Source organism: Xiphophorus couchianus, chromosome 1 (genome assembly GCF_001444195.1).
Source record: "Xiphophorus couchianus chromosome 1, X_couchianus-1.0, whole genome shotgun sequence".
Lineage (NCBI taxonomy): Eukaryota > Metazoa > Chordata > Actinopteri > Cyprinodontiformes > Poeciliidae > Xiphophorus > Xiphophorus couchianus.
Genome location: NC_040228.1, coordinates 22,533,304 through 22,549,969, shown reverse-complemented (window position 1 = coordinate 22,549,969; position 16,666 = coordinate 22,533,304). Strand labels below are relative to the sequence as shown.

The 16,666-nt window shown below is 39.4% G+C and overlaps 1 protein-coding gene across 2 annotated transcripts in view; it reads left to right on the top strand.

Moving 5' to 3' along the window:
• Nucleotides 1-16,666, top strand: part of scube3 (signal peptide, CUB domain, EGF-like 3) — a 112,436-nt gene that overhangs the window by 63,682 nt on the left and 32,088 nt on the right. For both annotated transcript variants that reach the window (XM_028019064.1, XM_028019056.1), the window contains exons 5-6: nucleotides 8,239-8,385; nucleotides 10,185-10,301. In XM_028019064.1, the coding sequence (XP_027874865.1) occupies nucleotides 8,239-8,385; nucleotides 10,185-10,301 (264 nt within the window). The remainder of the gene's footprint in view (nucleotides 1-8,238; nucleotides 8,386-10,184; nucleotides 10,302-16,666) is intronic.

The window sequence follows — 16,666 nt, the reverse complement described above, 5'->3', positions numbered from 1 at the left end:
GGGAAATGATCTGTGCAATACCAGCCAGCGTCTCATACAGTTTTTATGTCTGTGTTAAACAAGGTGGGCATCCTGGTTGTGCTCTGTTTTCCTGTCTTTTGTGTTGAGAGGGTACTGGGTTCCTTTGGGATTGCACAGTGAGGCCACCTTGAGAGAATGGGAGGAAGAGTGAAGCCGAGAGGGGGAACATACGCAGCAGGTGCTGCACAACTGTCTGTGACACAGATGGGCAGAATCTTACTGTGTTTGCAACATGCATATATTATGCAAATGCACCTGGGTGGCTGTTCATACATATATGTTAATGCTCTTTTGCACAGATGTAGGACCTTACAATGTTTTCAAAGTAAAACACAGGACATGCACACTAATAAGTTTTTAACAACCAGTGTCATGTTTATGAAAGCTAACAGAGTTAAATATACATGTATTTTGAAGTTGGATAATTCAAGGGTGTATGTAAAATGTTGAGACCTTGAGACTAGTTGGAAAACTGTTCACTTGCAGATGTACTTTAAGTTTTGAACTAGTCCACAAGTTGTCTGGGTCCCACAGTAAGATAATTGTCCCGATTTGTGACCCGATCTTCCTGTTCCTACAATCTTAAGGATTATTGAGATGACGCTAAAGATAATTTCCTGAGATATTCCTCTTGTGTGTGGTGTGCTAAGAATGATATTGTCACCTTGGAAGAACATGTAGACCAAGAAATGTGACTTTGGGTCTCTTCAGACATTGGGGCCTTCTTCAACAGATTTGTTGTGGTTTTCTATATCTACATGGTTTGTAGCAAACTTGAGTTCATTTTTTCAGCTCTCTTTCACAGTTGACAGCTTTGAGGAATATGTGACTAATTGTTGTCTGGATTCCTCAAATTCTCCCACCAAAGCTGTGTGTCACTGCAGGGATTTTCCGTAAGATGATGAAACTTGGGTTATTGTTGCATTACCTAAATCTGGGTTAGAATTCATAACTTTATTCCTGACCTGACTGGTGTATTCTTTGATCTTTGTGTTGATCTTTGTTCTCTGATGTTCTCCTAAAATCCCTGATGCCTTCAGAGAAAAACTGTATTTATACCAAGATGATATTCCTGAAATATTTCATTTGGTGGTATAAGAGTAAATGGGGCTAAATTCAAATACACACCACGCATTTCCAGGTTTTGGTCATCAAGAAAATCATCCTTTCTTTTAGTCTGTCACAAGACACTCCAAGTGAAGTTCTCAGGTGAGTGTTTGTAATGTGAAAAAATGTGGAAATCCTAAACTCTTCTGAGCATTTTGCAAGAAACTTAAATTGATTCTTTGGAAACAAACAAAATCACATAAAAAACTTTGACAGTGACTTGTTTAGTGTAGTTGCCAGCTGTCTTTTCCATTCTCTGGTTGTTTGTGCTTTTAATGGATCCTTTCTGGAAAAAGGGGTGACAATGAGGTGTCTCAACAAGGCGTTTGGGACAATCACAACCAAAACCAAACAGTAGCACTCTGATGACTTTCCTCAACTCTATGGACTGACTTTGTGGGGAGGAGTTAATCCCTCGACCAGCTCTTTGCCCTGCCTGACCATCTGCTTGGCGGCGCAGCTCAAAGCAGTCCAGATATTTTTCCCTTTCTCTTTTGCATGCGCTGACATTTTTATCCTCCCATTAAAACTTTTAAGGGCCCATTATCTAAGAGGAAGGAATGCTGCTTTAATAGTGTGGTGGCTCCATTCTTGGGCCCCTTCTTTTCAGCGTGTATCCACCCAACTCTTGGTGGCGGCTTAAAGTTCTTCTGCAAAGAGGCGACCGTCTCCACTCTGAGCTGCATGACAGCAGATTGGGTCAGACCATGACCCATCCTTTCACCAGCCCATGCTCTCAAAAGCAGACTACTAACCCTTGACATGCCTTCCACCACTCCAGCTCCTTTGTTTCAGTTTCCCTTCTACATGGTTCTCACATTCAAGAGATCTTGCAGCTTTGGTCTTAAGAGCTCATGCTTCCTTTGGTTCTTTTGTTGGAGGATTGAAGGAGTTGCCGTTTTATCTGTTGTTAATTTGTCTCCTGTTGCACAGTTTCTAGTTCCCGGTTGAATAGTTCTCATTATAAATGTCACGTTTCCATTAGCTATGAGTGTAAAATCATCATTAACAGAAATATAGGCTCGCAAATATTTATTCTGTCTAATTAATCTATATAATGTGTTTCACTTGGTGAAATACTTCCTAAACAACAGCTAAATCGTTTCTTAACCATGACCAACTACTTTGACGTCTTTCAGTCTCGTGAAAGAGTCTTATGTTCACCACAGTACTGAGACTGCCCTTGTCAAACTGTTCAATGACATCCACATAAATACAGACTGTGGAAGAACCACAGTGTCAGTTCTGTTGGACCTCAGCGCAGCTTTTGGCATGGCTGACCACAACATAGCTGGGCCTAACTCTCTGGTACAGAAATGGTTTGAGTCTTACCTAAAGAACAAGCTCCTCAGTTTGGACAGAAGTCACATATGGGGTAACCCAAAGTTCAATCCTGGGAACCCTCCTATTTAATAGCTACATGCTCCCACTAGCCCAGGTCATAACAAGCTACTTAAATAACTGAAGTTAGTATTTTTGAACCTAAAGAGGAATAATTGAGAATCAGCGCAATGCTTCAATTTCAGCTAGAATCTAGCTGTAATTGCCCGAATTCTATTTGTGGTGAACTTTGAGAGTCACATAAAGACAGTTACAAAGTCGACAAACATTTCCAGGATTAAATAACTAATGTCCCAACAAGATCTAGAGAAACTTGTCCCTGTGTTTATCTTTAATTGCTTTGATTTCTGCAGCAGTGTCTTCACAGGTCTGCCTAAAAAATCAGATGGCTGAAGCTGATCCAGAATGCTGGTGCTGATGTTCTCTCTAAAAACAGGGCTATAGGGCATATCATCTAAAGTCCTTACACTGGCTTTGTTGTATCAACCCTTCAAAATCATCAGGTCATTCAAGTATTCTGGTTCTAATCTCTTTATCCCCAGAATCTGGAGAACATGGAGAAGCAGCATTCAGTTTTTATGATCCACTTATTTGGAACATACTTCAAGAAAACTACAAAACAGCCAAAACATTGGGGTCCTTTAAACCCAGGTTACAAGCAGACTTGTTTAAAGTTGATTTTCAATAATCTAATTTATTGAACTTGACTGTAAATCAATTCAATTATTTTCAGAATAATAAGCCTATCTAAAGAGAATTTAACAAATACAGACACCTCAAATAAAAATTTGAAATGTCCATGGATGCTTGTGGGTATTAAATTATGAATACAAAATGCTATTTTTGGCAACCTAAAGTAAAATATATATTTCTAATGTGACCAAGTTGGGGCAAAAAAAAAGTCACCCAGCGTGCTCACCACCAACAAGTGGAAAGAAATCCACCACCAACTACTACTGAGAACTGCACACATGCTCTCACACACACACGCCCACACACACCCCACACACATCTGCAATTTAGGGAGCAGATTTCCGCCCCAAATAACCTCCCCCAACAATCGCACTCTAAGTGAGTAAAGGAGGGAGTTACCCAACCAACACTAGAACAGTCACACAATTAACCAGGAAACGAAACTGCAGCCAATTACGTCCATCCACAGAAGATGGCCAAGGGTTTCCATCGATGACGACACCCTATGAACTGCAAACCATGCCCACTGGTAATCTACAAACCAGATTTTATGTTTCCTACTGGCAAAACGGAAATTCATCATAGCCAAGTAGATGCCTACCTGACAAAATAACACCATTTTGGCTGACAACTCAGTGCAGATGCCTCGTGGCTGCACAGTGATCTGGTAAGATAAAAGAAATAACAACCGTCCAGTGTACAGCTGCTTTTAAAGAGGTTGATCCATTTATTCATTTTTTTTACACCCCTGTCCCTATTGGGGTTGGGAGGGGTGCTGGTGCCTATCTCCAGCAAGACATTTCGGGCGAGAGGTGAGGTACACCCTGGACAGGTCGCCAGTCTGTCGCAGGGCAACACAGAGACAGACAGGACAAACACCCCTACACACACACACCCACACCTAGGGAGAATTTAAAGAGACCAATTTACCTGACAGTCATATTTTTGGACTGTGGGAGGAAGCCGAAGTACCCTGACAGAACCCACGCATGCACAGGGAGAACTCCATGCAGAAAGACCCTGGACCTGGAATCGAACCCAGGACCTTCTTGTTGCAAGGCAACAATGCTACCAACTGCGCCACCGTGCAGCCTGAGGTTGATCCCCAGTCCTCAATCATTGATGCAAATGAAGACTCCTGAAGCAAAGCTCACCTTGTCACACTAATTTTGATGGTATGTTGATAAAATGTGTGCCACCTGTTAAATAAGAAGCAAAATCTCAAAAGATATGAGCAAAAAGTTTTATATCTGCAACTTACACAATTTTATGTGTGCCAAACACTAGGTAGGTAGGTAGATAGACATTGAAAAAGTGATCTCATTTTGTTTATCAAGTAAAGAAACAAGCTGTCACATCTTGTTTTGTGACATGTCTGTGGCAAAGTAAAATCCATCTAAAGTCTTCACTTGTTCAGACTGTCACTTGTCCACTTTGTCCCCTTCTTCCTCTGAGACCATTGTCCTTGATCCCTTTTGTTTCAAGTATTTATTTTTTTTGTCAGACCTTATCAGGCTTAATAACACACCTTTAAAAATATCTCATTATCATGTCGTCTGGCTGATAAACACAGTTGTAAAGTGCGGTTTCTCTGCCCATGGGGCATTCAAGGGCGTATTCGGGCTGGGAAATGTGCATAATGAATGTCAGCGTGGCATCACAAAGAGTCAAAAGCGCAATGTTTTAGGATTCTGGTGGTGGTGTTCACTTAATGTCATGTCCTGCAGTTACTCCTGCTGATGAAGCTGAACTTCCATTAAGTTAATGGCAAACACACAAATTGAGTCCTGTTCAAGAAAATTAAAAAATACCTTTTCCTAGTTGCTTCCTCCCAGAGGACTAAGTGGTTTATTTCTGTAGGTATGAAAATAAGAACTAGAAACGTAACAAATTTAAACAGTGCTTATGGCATCAGATGGATATTTAGAAGCTACTTCTCATGGATTTGAAAGAAAAGATAGATAGATAAAAAACAAAAAACAAAACTTTTAAAGGCAAGAAACACACTGATAAAACCCCCAAGTTATGCTTAGTGTCACATTTTAGCAACTTTACGTTAAAAACCTGGTTCTATCATGATACCAGGTGTTGTTTCAATGCATTTTTCTGGACCGCATTCTTCTGAAATGGTTGATAGTAAACTGGTTTTTGTGTTGCATTGATAAGTCTGCTGGTTATTCATTCTGCAGGTAGTTATCAAACCTTATAGTTCACAAATAAATCCTGAAATTTGCTGGCTTCTGGCAGCACTGCAGCATTACCTTTAAGTGTTTTGTTCAGAGGTCACATGCTGTGATGGGAGGACAAAGTTATGGGCACTTTAACATGCTCTTTCATTTCAATATTTCCTGTTCACCACAACTGCCGAAACTGGATGGATCCGTTTGGTGTTAAGCTTTGTGAAAAACCATATCCCCTCTGATTTGCTCTTTAGATGACATTTAAATTAGCCTTATTCAGCTACAGGTCTGTTTCCTGTCCAGATTTCTGAATATGAAGTGGTCTGTAATAAACAGAAACATGGGTTACCGCTTAGTAGAAAGTCTGATTGACTGATTGTGTGTTTTGTTTTAACATTTTGCTTTTTCTTCATAAAATATTGGCTTCTTTCTGCCAGTAAGTAATATCCTTCCTGGATGGTAGTTAGAGTGATGTGCTTTGGGCAGATGAAAGCTGAAACTGGCCCCATCTTTGTCAACACTTGGACTTGAATTGGTCCTCAGAGAGATGAGGAGCCAGGTTTTGGCCTCAGTCTCACATGTTATGGATAGGTGGGAGTGTTGTGTTCACATTCATATGAGATTATGAATTCAGATAACCACCTTGGTCAGTAATCATAAATGGCTACAAGAAATTTACTCTGGTGTAAATGGATGAATGCATTCTGCTCTGGGTGCAGATAGAAGCAGAGAAAAGAAACCAGGAAACTCCACATTGGCTTCAGGCATCCATGTGACAAGCTGTGGAAATCCTTGCACTTTAAGCAATCAGATATGTTGACGCACATTCAGCTTAGCATGGTCTCTTTCATTTGGGCGTTCATGTCTGATGGCCCCAGCATCTTGTCAAGGATGTAAACAGCTCTCACAGGAAAGTGGGAGAGGATTGCATAACCTTCGTGTGCTTGTTGACAGACTTAAAGTGATGGACAGCACATTAGTCAGAAGGTCAGAATTCTTGATTAGGTTGACATCACCCAAAGTTACCCAACTCAATATCAGTGCCATCAGTATAAGCAGACATGCAGTGTCTTGCAAAGTGCAAAGTTATTCGCACCCCTTTAACTTACAATCACAAACCTTTCCATATTTTTATTGGGATCTTATGTGATAGACTGGCAGAAAGTAAGGTATAATTGGGAGGGAAAATGTAAAACAAGTGCACCAAATATCATAGTTATAGAGTTTATCTTTTGTACAATTTAATTTCAGTGAAAATAAAGCAGATCTGTAAAGATTTCAGAGGTTTGCTAGAAAACATTCATGAAAACGCTGCACCATGAAGTTCAAGGAACACAACAGACAGGCCAGGAATGAAGTTGTGTGGAGGTTTAAAGTACAAAAAAAAAAATAAAAAAAATAAACATTATCTAAAGCTTTAAACTTCTCACAGATCAACCATGAGAATATTATAAAACTATGGCATAGGTGCAGCTCTGCCAAGTCATGACTGTACAGCTACACTGACAGTCCAGACATAAATCAAAGAAGCAGTAAAGAAGCCCATGCTGACCCAGGAGTTGTTGCAAAGATCTACAGTTCAGGTGGGAGAATTTGTTGACAGGAAAATTATTAGTCATGCTATCCAGAAATCTGTCCTTTATAAAACAAAGGGACATAAAGAAAGTGATGTTCAGTGGAAAGGGATTAAAAAATATAAAGTTTACAGGTCAGGTTTTTGGAGTTTTCTAAAAGAAAATTTAGCTGAAACTATTTGCTATGTTAAGACAACAGTAACGTTGATCTTTCCAGCTATAAACACTCCCAGGTGAGTTTAGCATCAAAACAATGGATGAAAATAAAAAAAACAACATAGCTAAAGTCATTTGACAACATGCTTAACATTTTTTATGTAAACCCTGAATAAGAACCTTTGATTATTAATCCATGACATTTTGTTTTCCTTCAGTACAAACAAAGTTTGACATATTTCCCATTTCTCTGGGCCTCTAACAAGAGAACATGCCATTTATAAATTTGCCACTTGCTTAAAATTATCCACATTTATAGTCAGAAGCATAATTTAAAAAAATAGTATCAAGTGGAACTGCAATAAATAAGGCTGGACAAACATCCATGTTTATCTTGCCACCATGGACAGTTAGGAAGATGATACGAGAGGGAAAGAAAATCTGCACGGAGTTGAGATCTTCAGTAACACCGTGCTGTCAGTCACCATAGGAACTATTTATTTTAGGGATTTCAAACAGATGTTTAAAAAGGAATCAATAATTGCAAAGGGTGCTATGTAATTTTTGGCTTTGGAACGCTTTCAGGTGCTTGTTGTACCTGTAATAAAGTAATCTTACATTCATCTTTCGGAAATTTGTGTTGCAATAGTTTAGTCAAATACTTGCAGACGTAGGTCATGCTTTAAGTCATGGAAGTGTACACGGACAACCTTAATTTACTGGAATGAGTTTTGATCTCACTCTCTGCTGGGGGAGTTTTATTTTTTTGTGTTCCGTGTTTCTTTTCTTTATGGGGGATTACTCCAATTAAAATTACAGCTCTATGGAATCAGCTCCTGCTGGGAGTTTTATCCTTTTCTCTTGGCAGCCTTTCTTTTTATAGCCTGGAAACGGTAAGCATGCTCCAACAAGAACCTGACTCTTTGTGAAGGGATACTGAGCATGTCAGTCACCAGCAGTCAGCAGGCATACAAGGCTCCTTAGGTCAGAATGCATGACAGGCATTTGAACATTTGTAGTCCACTTACCATCTCTGTGATATTTAATGTAAACCAAACTTGGTTTACGGCATGCTCTGTGGCTTTAAAAACAGTGTCTAATCTTCATGGGAGCTGAGAGATAAACTTTCTCTGCAAACTATACATGTCCTGCTGTTTTCTTCACAGTGCAACCAGAAGGCACAAAGGAGGGGCCCACCTGCATGGACAAGAACCACGGCTGCGCTCACATCTGCAGGGAAGCGCAGAAGGGTGGCATCTCCTGTGAGTGCCGACCTGGATTCCAGCTCACCCGGAACATGAAGGACTGCAAACGTAAGTCATCCTAACCCCATGGGTTGCATGGAAACATGCACAAATGTCAGTATGGCTGCTTTATTGGCTGCTCAGGAAGAAGGTGATTGTGGTTTGGAAACAGGCCGGGGGATGGATAATCGCACTCACCACACAAACGTCTTCCAAAAAAAGTTTGAAGTTGACATTTATGTGGCATTACCGAGCTCTGACTAATCTTCTCACTGGTGCTCGTAAAAAATAAAAAAGAAACATGTTTTTCAAATAAGTAGGGATCATTTACACAACCGGGGCAAGTGTTGGAGGTTAGTCGAAGGGGACTGCTCAGACAGACAGCGCTCACTTCCTGTTGCCGCGCAACAGAGATCATCCTGTCAGAGCTGGGGGCCAGCGCCTGATAGGGTGAGGGGGATTTGTCTGTGTTTGGATAAGGATTGGAGAAGTGTTATTCTATGGTTTCTCAATGACAGCTCAGGAAAAAGGCGAAAGGTGTTGGGATGGGAGAGTTCAGATAGGATGACGATGGAAGCCTCGGCTCGACCATGCTCTTTTTCACTCTGTCATCACAGGTTCCTTTGAAAGGTTAAGCTCTTTATACGCTCTGCTCCATAAATGTACTTCACAGAAACATGCAAAATTGCAGTAAAAATCGAAGGCTTCCTGTTATGATTCATGAACTGCTGCAAAATTAACTGAGCTTGTCAGATTTCCCTCACAATCTCACAGTTCAGACTCAAATAAGGTGGCTTTTGTATTGATTGTAATGAGTGCTGAAAACAAGAGGTAATTATTCCCTATAATTAAATAAAAATGTTTCCCCTTTGGCCCTTTTTGGAGGTACTAGCCAAACAGGATGCTTGCTTTCACCTGTCATAAAATATTCTGCCACAATCAAATTTTGTACATATTTAAGTTTTTACAGACTTTCACATTTTTTGCATCACCATAAGTAATGAAGTGATGTGTAGTTTTGATCACTTTAGGTTATATTTACATTATTTTACATCAGATCATTCGTGCATTAAAACCGTACAATTAGTTTTGTTCTCTTCCTCATAATATGACACTTCTAATTTGTAAAGATCTGTTTTCCCAAACAATTCTTCTGATCTATCTTTTGAGATTATTCATAATAAGACCTAGGAATGTCTTTTTGTATGTTGGGAAAAGCTGCTGTGATAATTAGTGTGTTTTTGGTGTTTGATTTACTAATGCTGGCTGTAAAATTGATATCAAAATAGAAGAAAACAAACATGCAGAGGAGTTTGCACTGACATCAGTGCAATAAGAAATTTCCTTAGTGATTAAATGTATTCAAATTAAAGACTGGACTTATACTACTGCTTTAAAAATAAATTTATTTTAGGACATTTTACACTTTAACCAAGGTTGAAGTACAGGCATTGAGTAGTGTATTTAGCATGAGGAATGAGACATCCTGCACAGATTTGGTGTTATTACAGAGCAGCTCATCATATAGCAAGAAAATGCTAACTTGTTTGCTAGCATTGCTCCATTGAAACAGGGTTGACTTTTAATCTCTGCATTAGCAGCAGCTCAGGCAACAATCAGTGCTTCTGATTAAGTGCTCTTTCTGAAACAAACCTTACTGAATGTGTCTTTGAAGCCATGGGAACGACTGGGTGCAACCTAAGTTCAGTGTTTACGCGATGGAGCATATGGCCCAGTGAAAGAGTTGCATGTTATTTACTCGTTCTCCACTTCCTGACACCTCCTCGCTGACTGTTAAAAATTCGAGAAAAAGTTGTGTGCACACTCCTCTTTAATTAGCTCGTGTTTACTCCTGCCTCCTTTCATAGTGACGTGCAACTACGGCAATGGAGGCTGCCAGCACATCTGCGAGGAGACGGACCATGGCCCCAAATGTTCCTGCCACATGAAGTTTGTCCTCCACAGCGATGGAAAGACTTGTGTAGGTGAGTCATCTCATCCAGAAACAACCACAAATGACAGGAAATAATTCTTGTTGAATGAGGAAATTACAGCACGGTGGGATCTGAGCAAATTTAATTAACATTTAAAATGGGGTTTTACGTGATAAAATGCAAGCTGAGAAACAGGCTTTGTTACATTTAAGAGATACTGCTGAACTTTTTCTAATGATCCGTGACATGCAAGGTCAAAGGGCTACCGTTCACTGTTCTCTCCTTTTCGTGCTCCTTTAGCGTAAACTCCTTGCTCCTGCATCTGCTTCTGCCTCTCTTCCTCCGACCTTTTACTGAACGCTGTCTTTTTCTCTCTCTGTTTTCCACAATCATGTCAGAAACGCACACCCTCTCTCAACCTGTGGGTCACTTACTTCACTGCTTCCTGTCTGAGATTAACTCACACACCTGATCTAACCTTCCGCTGGCATGTATCAGTGTTTGCCTCAGGTTACTTAGTTTGAGGGAAAATCTATTGGCTACTCGGATCGTATTGAGCCATTCTGAAGGGCACTTTTTTAACCAGTCAGTGTGTGTCCAGGAGAGTGGGAGCATAGTGCTTGATGGATAACCATGCAGAAGATTGTTGATATTTCAGTGATGGAGTAGAAATAAACCTGATGTTAATGCAGAGACAAAGTAGCAGTACAACCTTTGTTTTTTACCTCCAGTGCCTTGCAAAAATATCTTCATACACCTTCCACTGTTAAACATTAGGTCCATTTATTTTATTGAACTTTATGTGATAGACCAACATATGGTCCTGCATAATTGTGAATTGGAAAGAAAATATTAAGTTTTCAACCAATTTCACAAATCAGAAATTTGTATTCAGGCCGTTTTACTCTGATGGTACTTCAGAATAATAATAATAATAATAAAATTAACCAGCTGCCTTCAGAAGTCACCTCAGAATGGCAGAGAATAAAGTCGTGGAGAAGTTTAAAGCAGATTAGTTAGGTAATAAAACATTATATCAAGCTTTCAACATCTCGCTTCACCCTTATCCACCCATTATGTCAAACAGAAAAGACTTTGCAACTCCAAACCTAAAAAGCCACGGCAGTGGTACTAAAATGACAGGCTAGAAGCAAGGAGGGTGATAATCAGAACAGACCGGTGGTAACTGTGTAGGAAGACTCTGTTACTGGACAACTTTTAGTGGTGCAGTGGACTAGTCTGTCAAAAACACAGCTATTGTCAGGAGAGAGCTGTTCCTCCCATCTGGAGTTTGACACAAACTAAATAAGGGACACATGAAAGATTTAGAAGCAACATTCACCTTTTTAGCCTGCATGCAAAGACTACATGTGTGGAGGAAAATGAAAACTGCGCATCACCATAATACAAGAAGAAAATATGTTAAGAGGCTCGAGATTCAAGCCTTTTGATGTGTATATAAAAGCTCAGTTAACTTCAGAGTTCTTTCACTCCAGGACAGTTCAGGGGACTAAGTTCAACTTGCTAAGAAAATGTTGAAAAATTGACATTTTTACTTGGTTTGTTCAAACTGTTCCAACCAATAACAATCTCATGCAGCTGCAACAGCTGTTCATTTGGCTGCTATCACAAGAAGTTTTAACATAAAGAGAGCAATTTTTCTTTTTAGTTTAAAAAAAGAAAAATAAATAAATAAATATATTTATTTATTCATTTATTTATTGGATTATGGATCTCTATATTGGGAGCATCTCATTGAAAACTTTACATTTACTTAAATCCATTCTTGCTTGTTGCTGCAAACCCAAAACTTTTAAACAGAAAATATGATGGGATTTGAGATAGCTAAAATGTTCTTGGGTTTATTAGAAAAGTATATTCTTACCAGGAAGACAAGAATGATGGATATTTAGCTAAAAAAACACCCCTGGCTATTAAATGTTAAAATATCTTGCCATAAGAAAGGCAGTCATCAGGATGCTGCTCTGTATCTATGCCCCAAAAGATTAAAAGATGGGGTCTACATCATTCTGCTTCTAAAACAAACACACCCGACCCTTTTCAGATTTTTTTATTTGTAAAATAAACTATCTAGCCATGTTTTTTTCCATCCAGTTTACAATTATACACTTTTTCGTTGGTCTAACATAAAAACCCAATAAAACTCATTGAAGTTTGTGGTTTGCAACACAAGAAAATGTGAAAAAGTTATGCAAACTTCTTACTGCGCTGTATTCAATCAATGAGCAGAGTTATTGTCTACAGTTCTCTGAGCGTAAAATTAGATTTTGAACAAGTTGGATAAGACTTATCTTGAATCAAGATGAGCATCGAATTGATTTTGGTAGGTGCGTCTGCAGCACAGCCCGGTGACGTTGGTGCTCGGTTTCAGCGGCTGTTAAGTTTGAGAGCATGGTTTGAGTAGTGCCTGATTAGCTCAGTGTTTCTGGATCCCTCTCACGACCGCAGTCCTGATGAGAGCCAGACCCATGTCAAGGTCTGGTCAGCCAACCCGTCATTATTGCTGTATCCCCGTAGGCCAGGATGATACCACAAAGTTGACCTCAACCAAATTATACGTCTTTGCCAGTCGTTTTCGAGGCAGAGCAAATGCACGTTTGTTGTGCCAGATTAGGAAGCAGTCAGCCAGTTAAAATCTCCGATTTCCCCCCACAGAGTCTGGGGTTGCAGCGGTGAGGGAGCCATACGCCGCGGCAGGCTTTTGGGCACTCCATTTCTTGCTCTCTGTATTACTTAATAAAGTCTCAATCAAAACAAACACTCATAGAAACCACTGATGAAAAAGTGAGCGACAAGGATGATGGTGCAGTCTGAACAAGGGAACTCTGCACTGGAAAAACTTTATAGGATTAAAACGTTGACTTTAAATGCAAAACATACTGAAACATTTTGAAATCAAAATTGTTGTGTCTATAATATTTCGGTTTTCTATGCCAGCTTTAATTCAATAAGTCATCCATCTGGGGAAAACAAAAAGCAAGAGGTAACTTTATATTTGACCATGAAATCTAATTTCCGTTCGAAATGCCAAAATTAAAACTTTATGAATGTCTCCGTGGAACATACTTCCTTTCTTGTAAGCCAGTGTATCCAGCAGATAATCTCCAGAGGCATTTTGCTTTCTTACGGGTTTTGCTGGTGGATAGTATGCTGCAGCTTTTCCATCAGTCCATCTTTGAAGGGATTTTATGTGTATTCTGTCACACTTTCAATCATTTGTTTTGTGGTGATTCTCCTTAACCAAGGGTTACTCTTGCTTATCTTTAATAATGCGCCATGCGTCGCTCGGTTTGAATCTTCATTTTTCATTCTGCCTGTTTCACTTCCGTTGGTGTCCTGCTTGCTGCATCTAGAAGGCTTGTATGGATGCAACACGTACACTGCCGTCCCTTAGACAAAACGTTCACAAACACAAACTCCTTGAAGTTCGATTTTTCACAAGTGTTATTTGGTGGTGTGCAACAGGAAAGTTCAGATATCAGAGATGAGAAGTCACCATGTGGTGGCATTTATGTTGTTAGCACAGCAAATCATAAACACTCACAAATAGCAGGCAGATGCAGGAGTTCAGTCATTTGAAGAGTCAGCTAAACGATGCAACGCACACACAAACAGTATGAGAGATGCATTTTATGTATGAAAACCATAAAAACAGGGACACAAACATATAGTGTCCTACATAAATGCATGCATGTAAACACGTGCAGGTTACATGCATACGTCCATGAGATAAACAAATTGCTCTGGGTGGTCTGGATTCCCACTTGTATCGCGCAGCACCCTGTACGTAAAACTGCTTTTCGGATGCTGCATGTTGGGACAGGGAAATGTTGTCTTATCTATGCATGCCTTTGCTGTTACCCTCTTTACTTCAGCATCAGATTCATCTGAAAAGGGCCACCTGTGGATGCCGTGATGGCATTCTGAGAAATATTTTGGTTTCAGTGGTAGAAATTACATTTCTACCAATAAAACATAAATAGTTCAAGTGAATATTTAAAATTATGATATCAAAACTGCAAACTAGGCAACAAACTGCTGGGGCTGCATGACATGTCAATTCATCATTAGTCTACTTCCTCTGTATGCAATATCATATCCCAAAGAACTGCTAATTATGTAAATGTCTTGCATTTAGGTTTGCTACGCCAGTAGTGTTGAATGCAACATAAATATGTTTCTGAAGTAAGCATCTGGTAAGGTAGTCAATTCATTAAGAAATAACAACTAAGTTGCTTCATTGTCAAAACAGCCAGAAACAACTTTTTCAATAAAACCTTGTTGCTAAGATGGAAAGAAAGGATTTCTTCCCCCAGTAGCTCATTATCTGGGCTCTATGTTTGTTATAAACTCAAGTACAGAAAGACTTTAGGTGCGTCTGCAGCACAGCCCGGTGACGTTGGTGCTCGGTTTCAGCGGCTGTTAAGTTTGAGAGCATGGTTTGAGTAGTGCCTGATTAGCTTAGTGTTTCTGGCAATTTAATTATCTGTTTATTTATTACAAGTCATATTGTTCTCCAGCAGCAGGTTTTCCTGATATTGCGTAGCCTTACACTATGCCATGTAACTACTAAATTGTATTGTATTTTAATTCTATGCTAAAAACCAAAACGAGTGTTATGAAAATGTGAAGTGGAACTGAAAAGATGTCTGGTTTTAAGTTGTTGCAAAAAAAATCTGAAAAATGTGGCAATTCCTCTTTATTTTGATGCCCCTAAATATATTATAGTTCAACCAATTGTCTTCAGAAATACTCTAATTAGTAACCAGAGTCCACCTGAGTGTATTTTAGTCCCAGTATAAATACAACTGCTCTGTGAAGAACTTAGAGATGATTTGGAAAATATCAGCAAACAAACTGCTTTATTGAGACCAATAAACACAGCAGAAAGGTAAGGGACAAAGTGGTGGAGACTTTTAAAGCAGCATTAGATTAAAAAAACAATATCCAAAGCTTTGAACAATACCGTAGTGCACAGTTCAACACAAAACCAAATGGAAGCATACCAAGAAAGAGCTCCACAGTTCAGGTTGCCAGATTTGTGGATAGGCCCTTAAGCACTTGTTCCCTACAGTCTCACATGGTGTTGGCATGGTGTTCCAGAAATTGAAATAAAGTGCTTTCACCAGTTAAGTAGAAATGTACCTTTATGCTTCCCAACCCTGGCCCTCATGGCACACTGCCCTACATGTTTTAGATGTCTTCCTTCTTCAAAACTTCTGATTCAGATAATTCAGTTCAGCAAATGCCTGTTAATCAGACATCAATTGAAATCAGCCGAGCTGAAGCAAGGAGACACCTAAAACATCCGGGACAGTGTGCCTTGAGGACCAGGGTTGGGAAACAGTATTCTAGCACATTATACTCAACACAGCATTTCATCATTACCTTTGTGGAGGATAGTAGGAGCTAAACGCAGGAAAGAAAACCTGTTAGAGGATGCAAAAATCTTGAGACAGGGGGGTATGTTAGCATTCCTGTCAAAGTCCAGACCTAATTGTGGATACATGGCAGACTGAAATTGATGATGGCACACACTCTTGATCTAATCAGTTGCTTGAGATCATTTTCACAAGAAAATGGCTGAAAACTTTAGTTTTTAGATGTGCAAAGCTGGTAGAGACAATCAAAGGATTTCTATCTGCGCTGACTCAAGTTGGGGATGGGATGGTGACTACAACTGCATGCCATACTTTTCAGATTTTATTTGTAAAAAACGTTTAAACCATTTTACAAATACGCACAAATATGTTGTATTGTGTTTCAATTAAAGTATAAATGAAATATATCAAAGCTTTTGCTTGTAATGTGACACATTAAATGAGTGTAAATACTTTGGCACCGTACCGTCAAGGGTCAGTGTTGATTCTAAAGTAAAGTAGTTCATGAGTACGATAGGGTACTTGGAAACCAATCAGATTTACAGGAAACTTTATTCACTGTAATTTGAAATTGAATTCGTCATAAAAAGCTAATCTCTCTGCTGCAGCTTTTATTGACAGCACAGCCGCTGTCAGGCCGCCAACAGTGTTTTGACAAAACAGCCTAACAAACTGAAATCCTGAATGATATAACCATAAAAGATCTCAAAAGACACCATAAAGTGCAGAACTGAGTCTGGCTGTCCTTGAGTTTCAGCTTTTGCAGCACTAACCACCACTTGATCTGTCTGTCAAGGCTCATACTAACCAGCAGAAGCCTCATCTCATACGCAAACAGCAAAAATGTCTTTTTGTCAGCAGTGTGTGGAACATTTATTTGCATGACTGCATGTTGCGAGGTAACACTTTTGCCTTGATATGTCACCTTTATTTCAGTTTAAGCAAAAAATAATAATTTAAAAACCTGTCATTATCCCTTTGTTTTCAGGATTTAGTGTATAACTACTTTCTGTT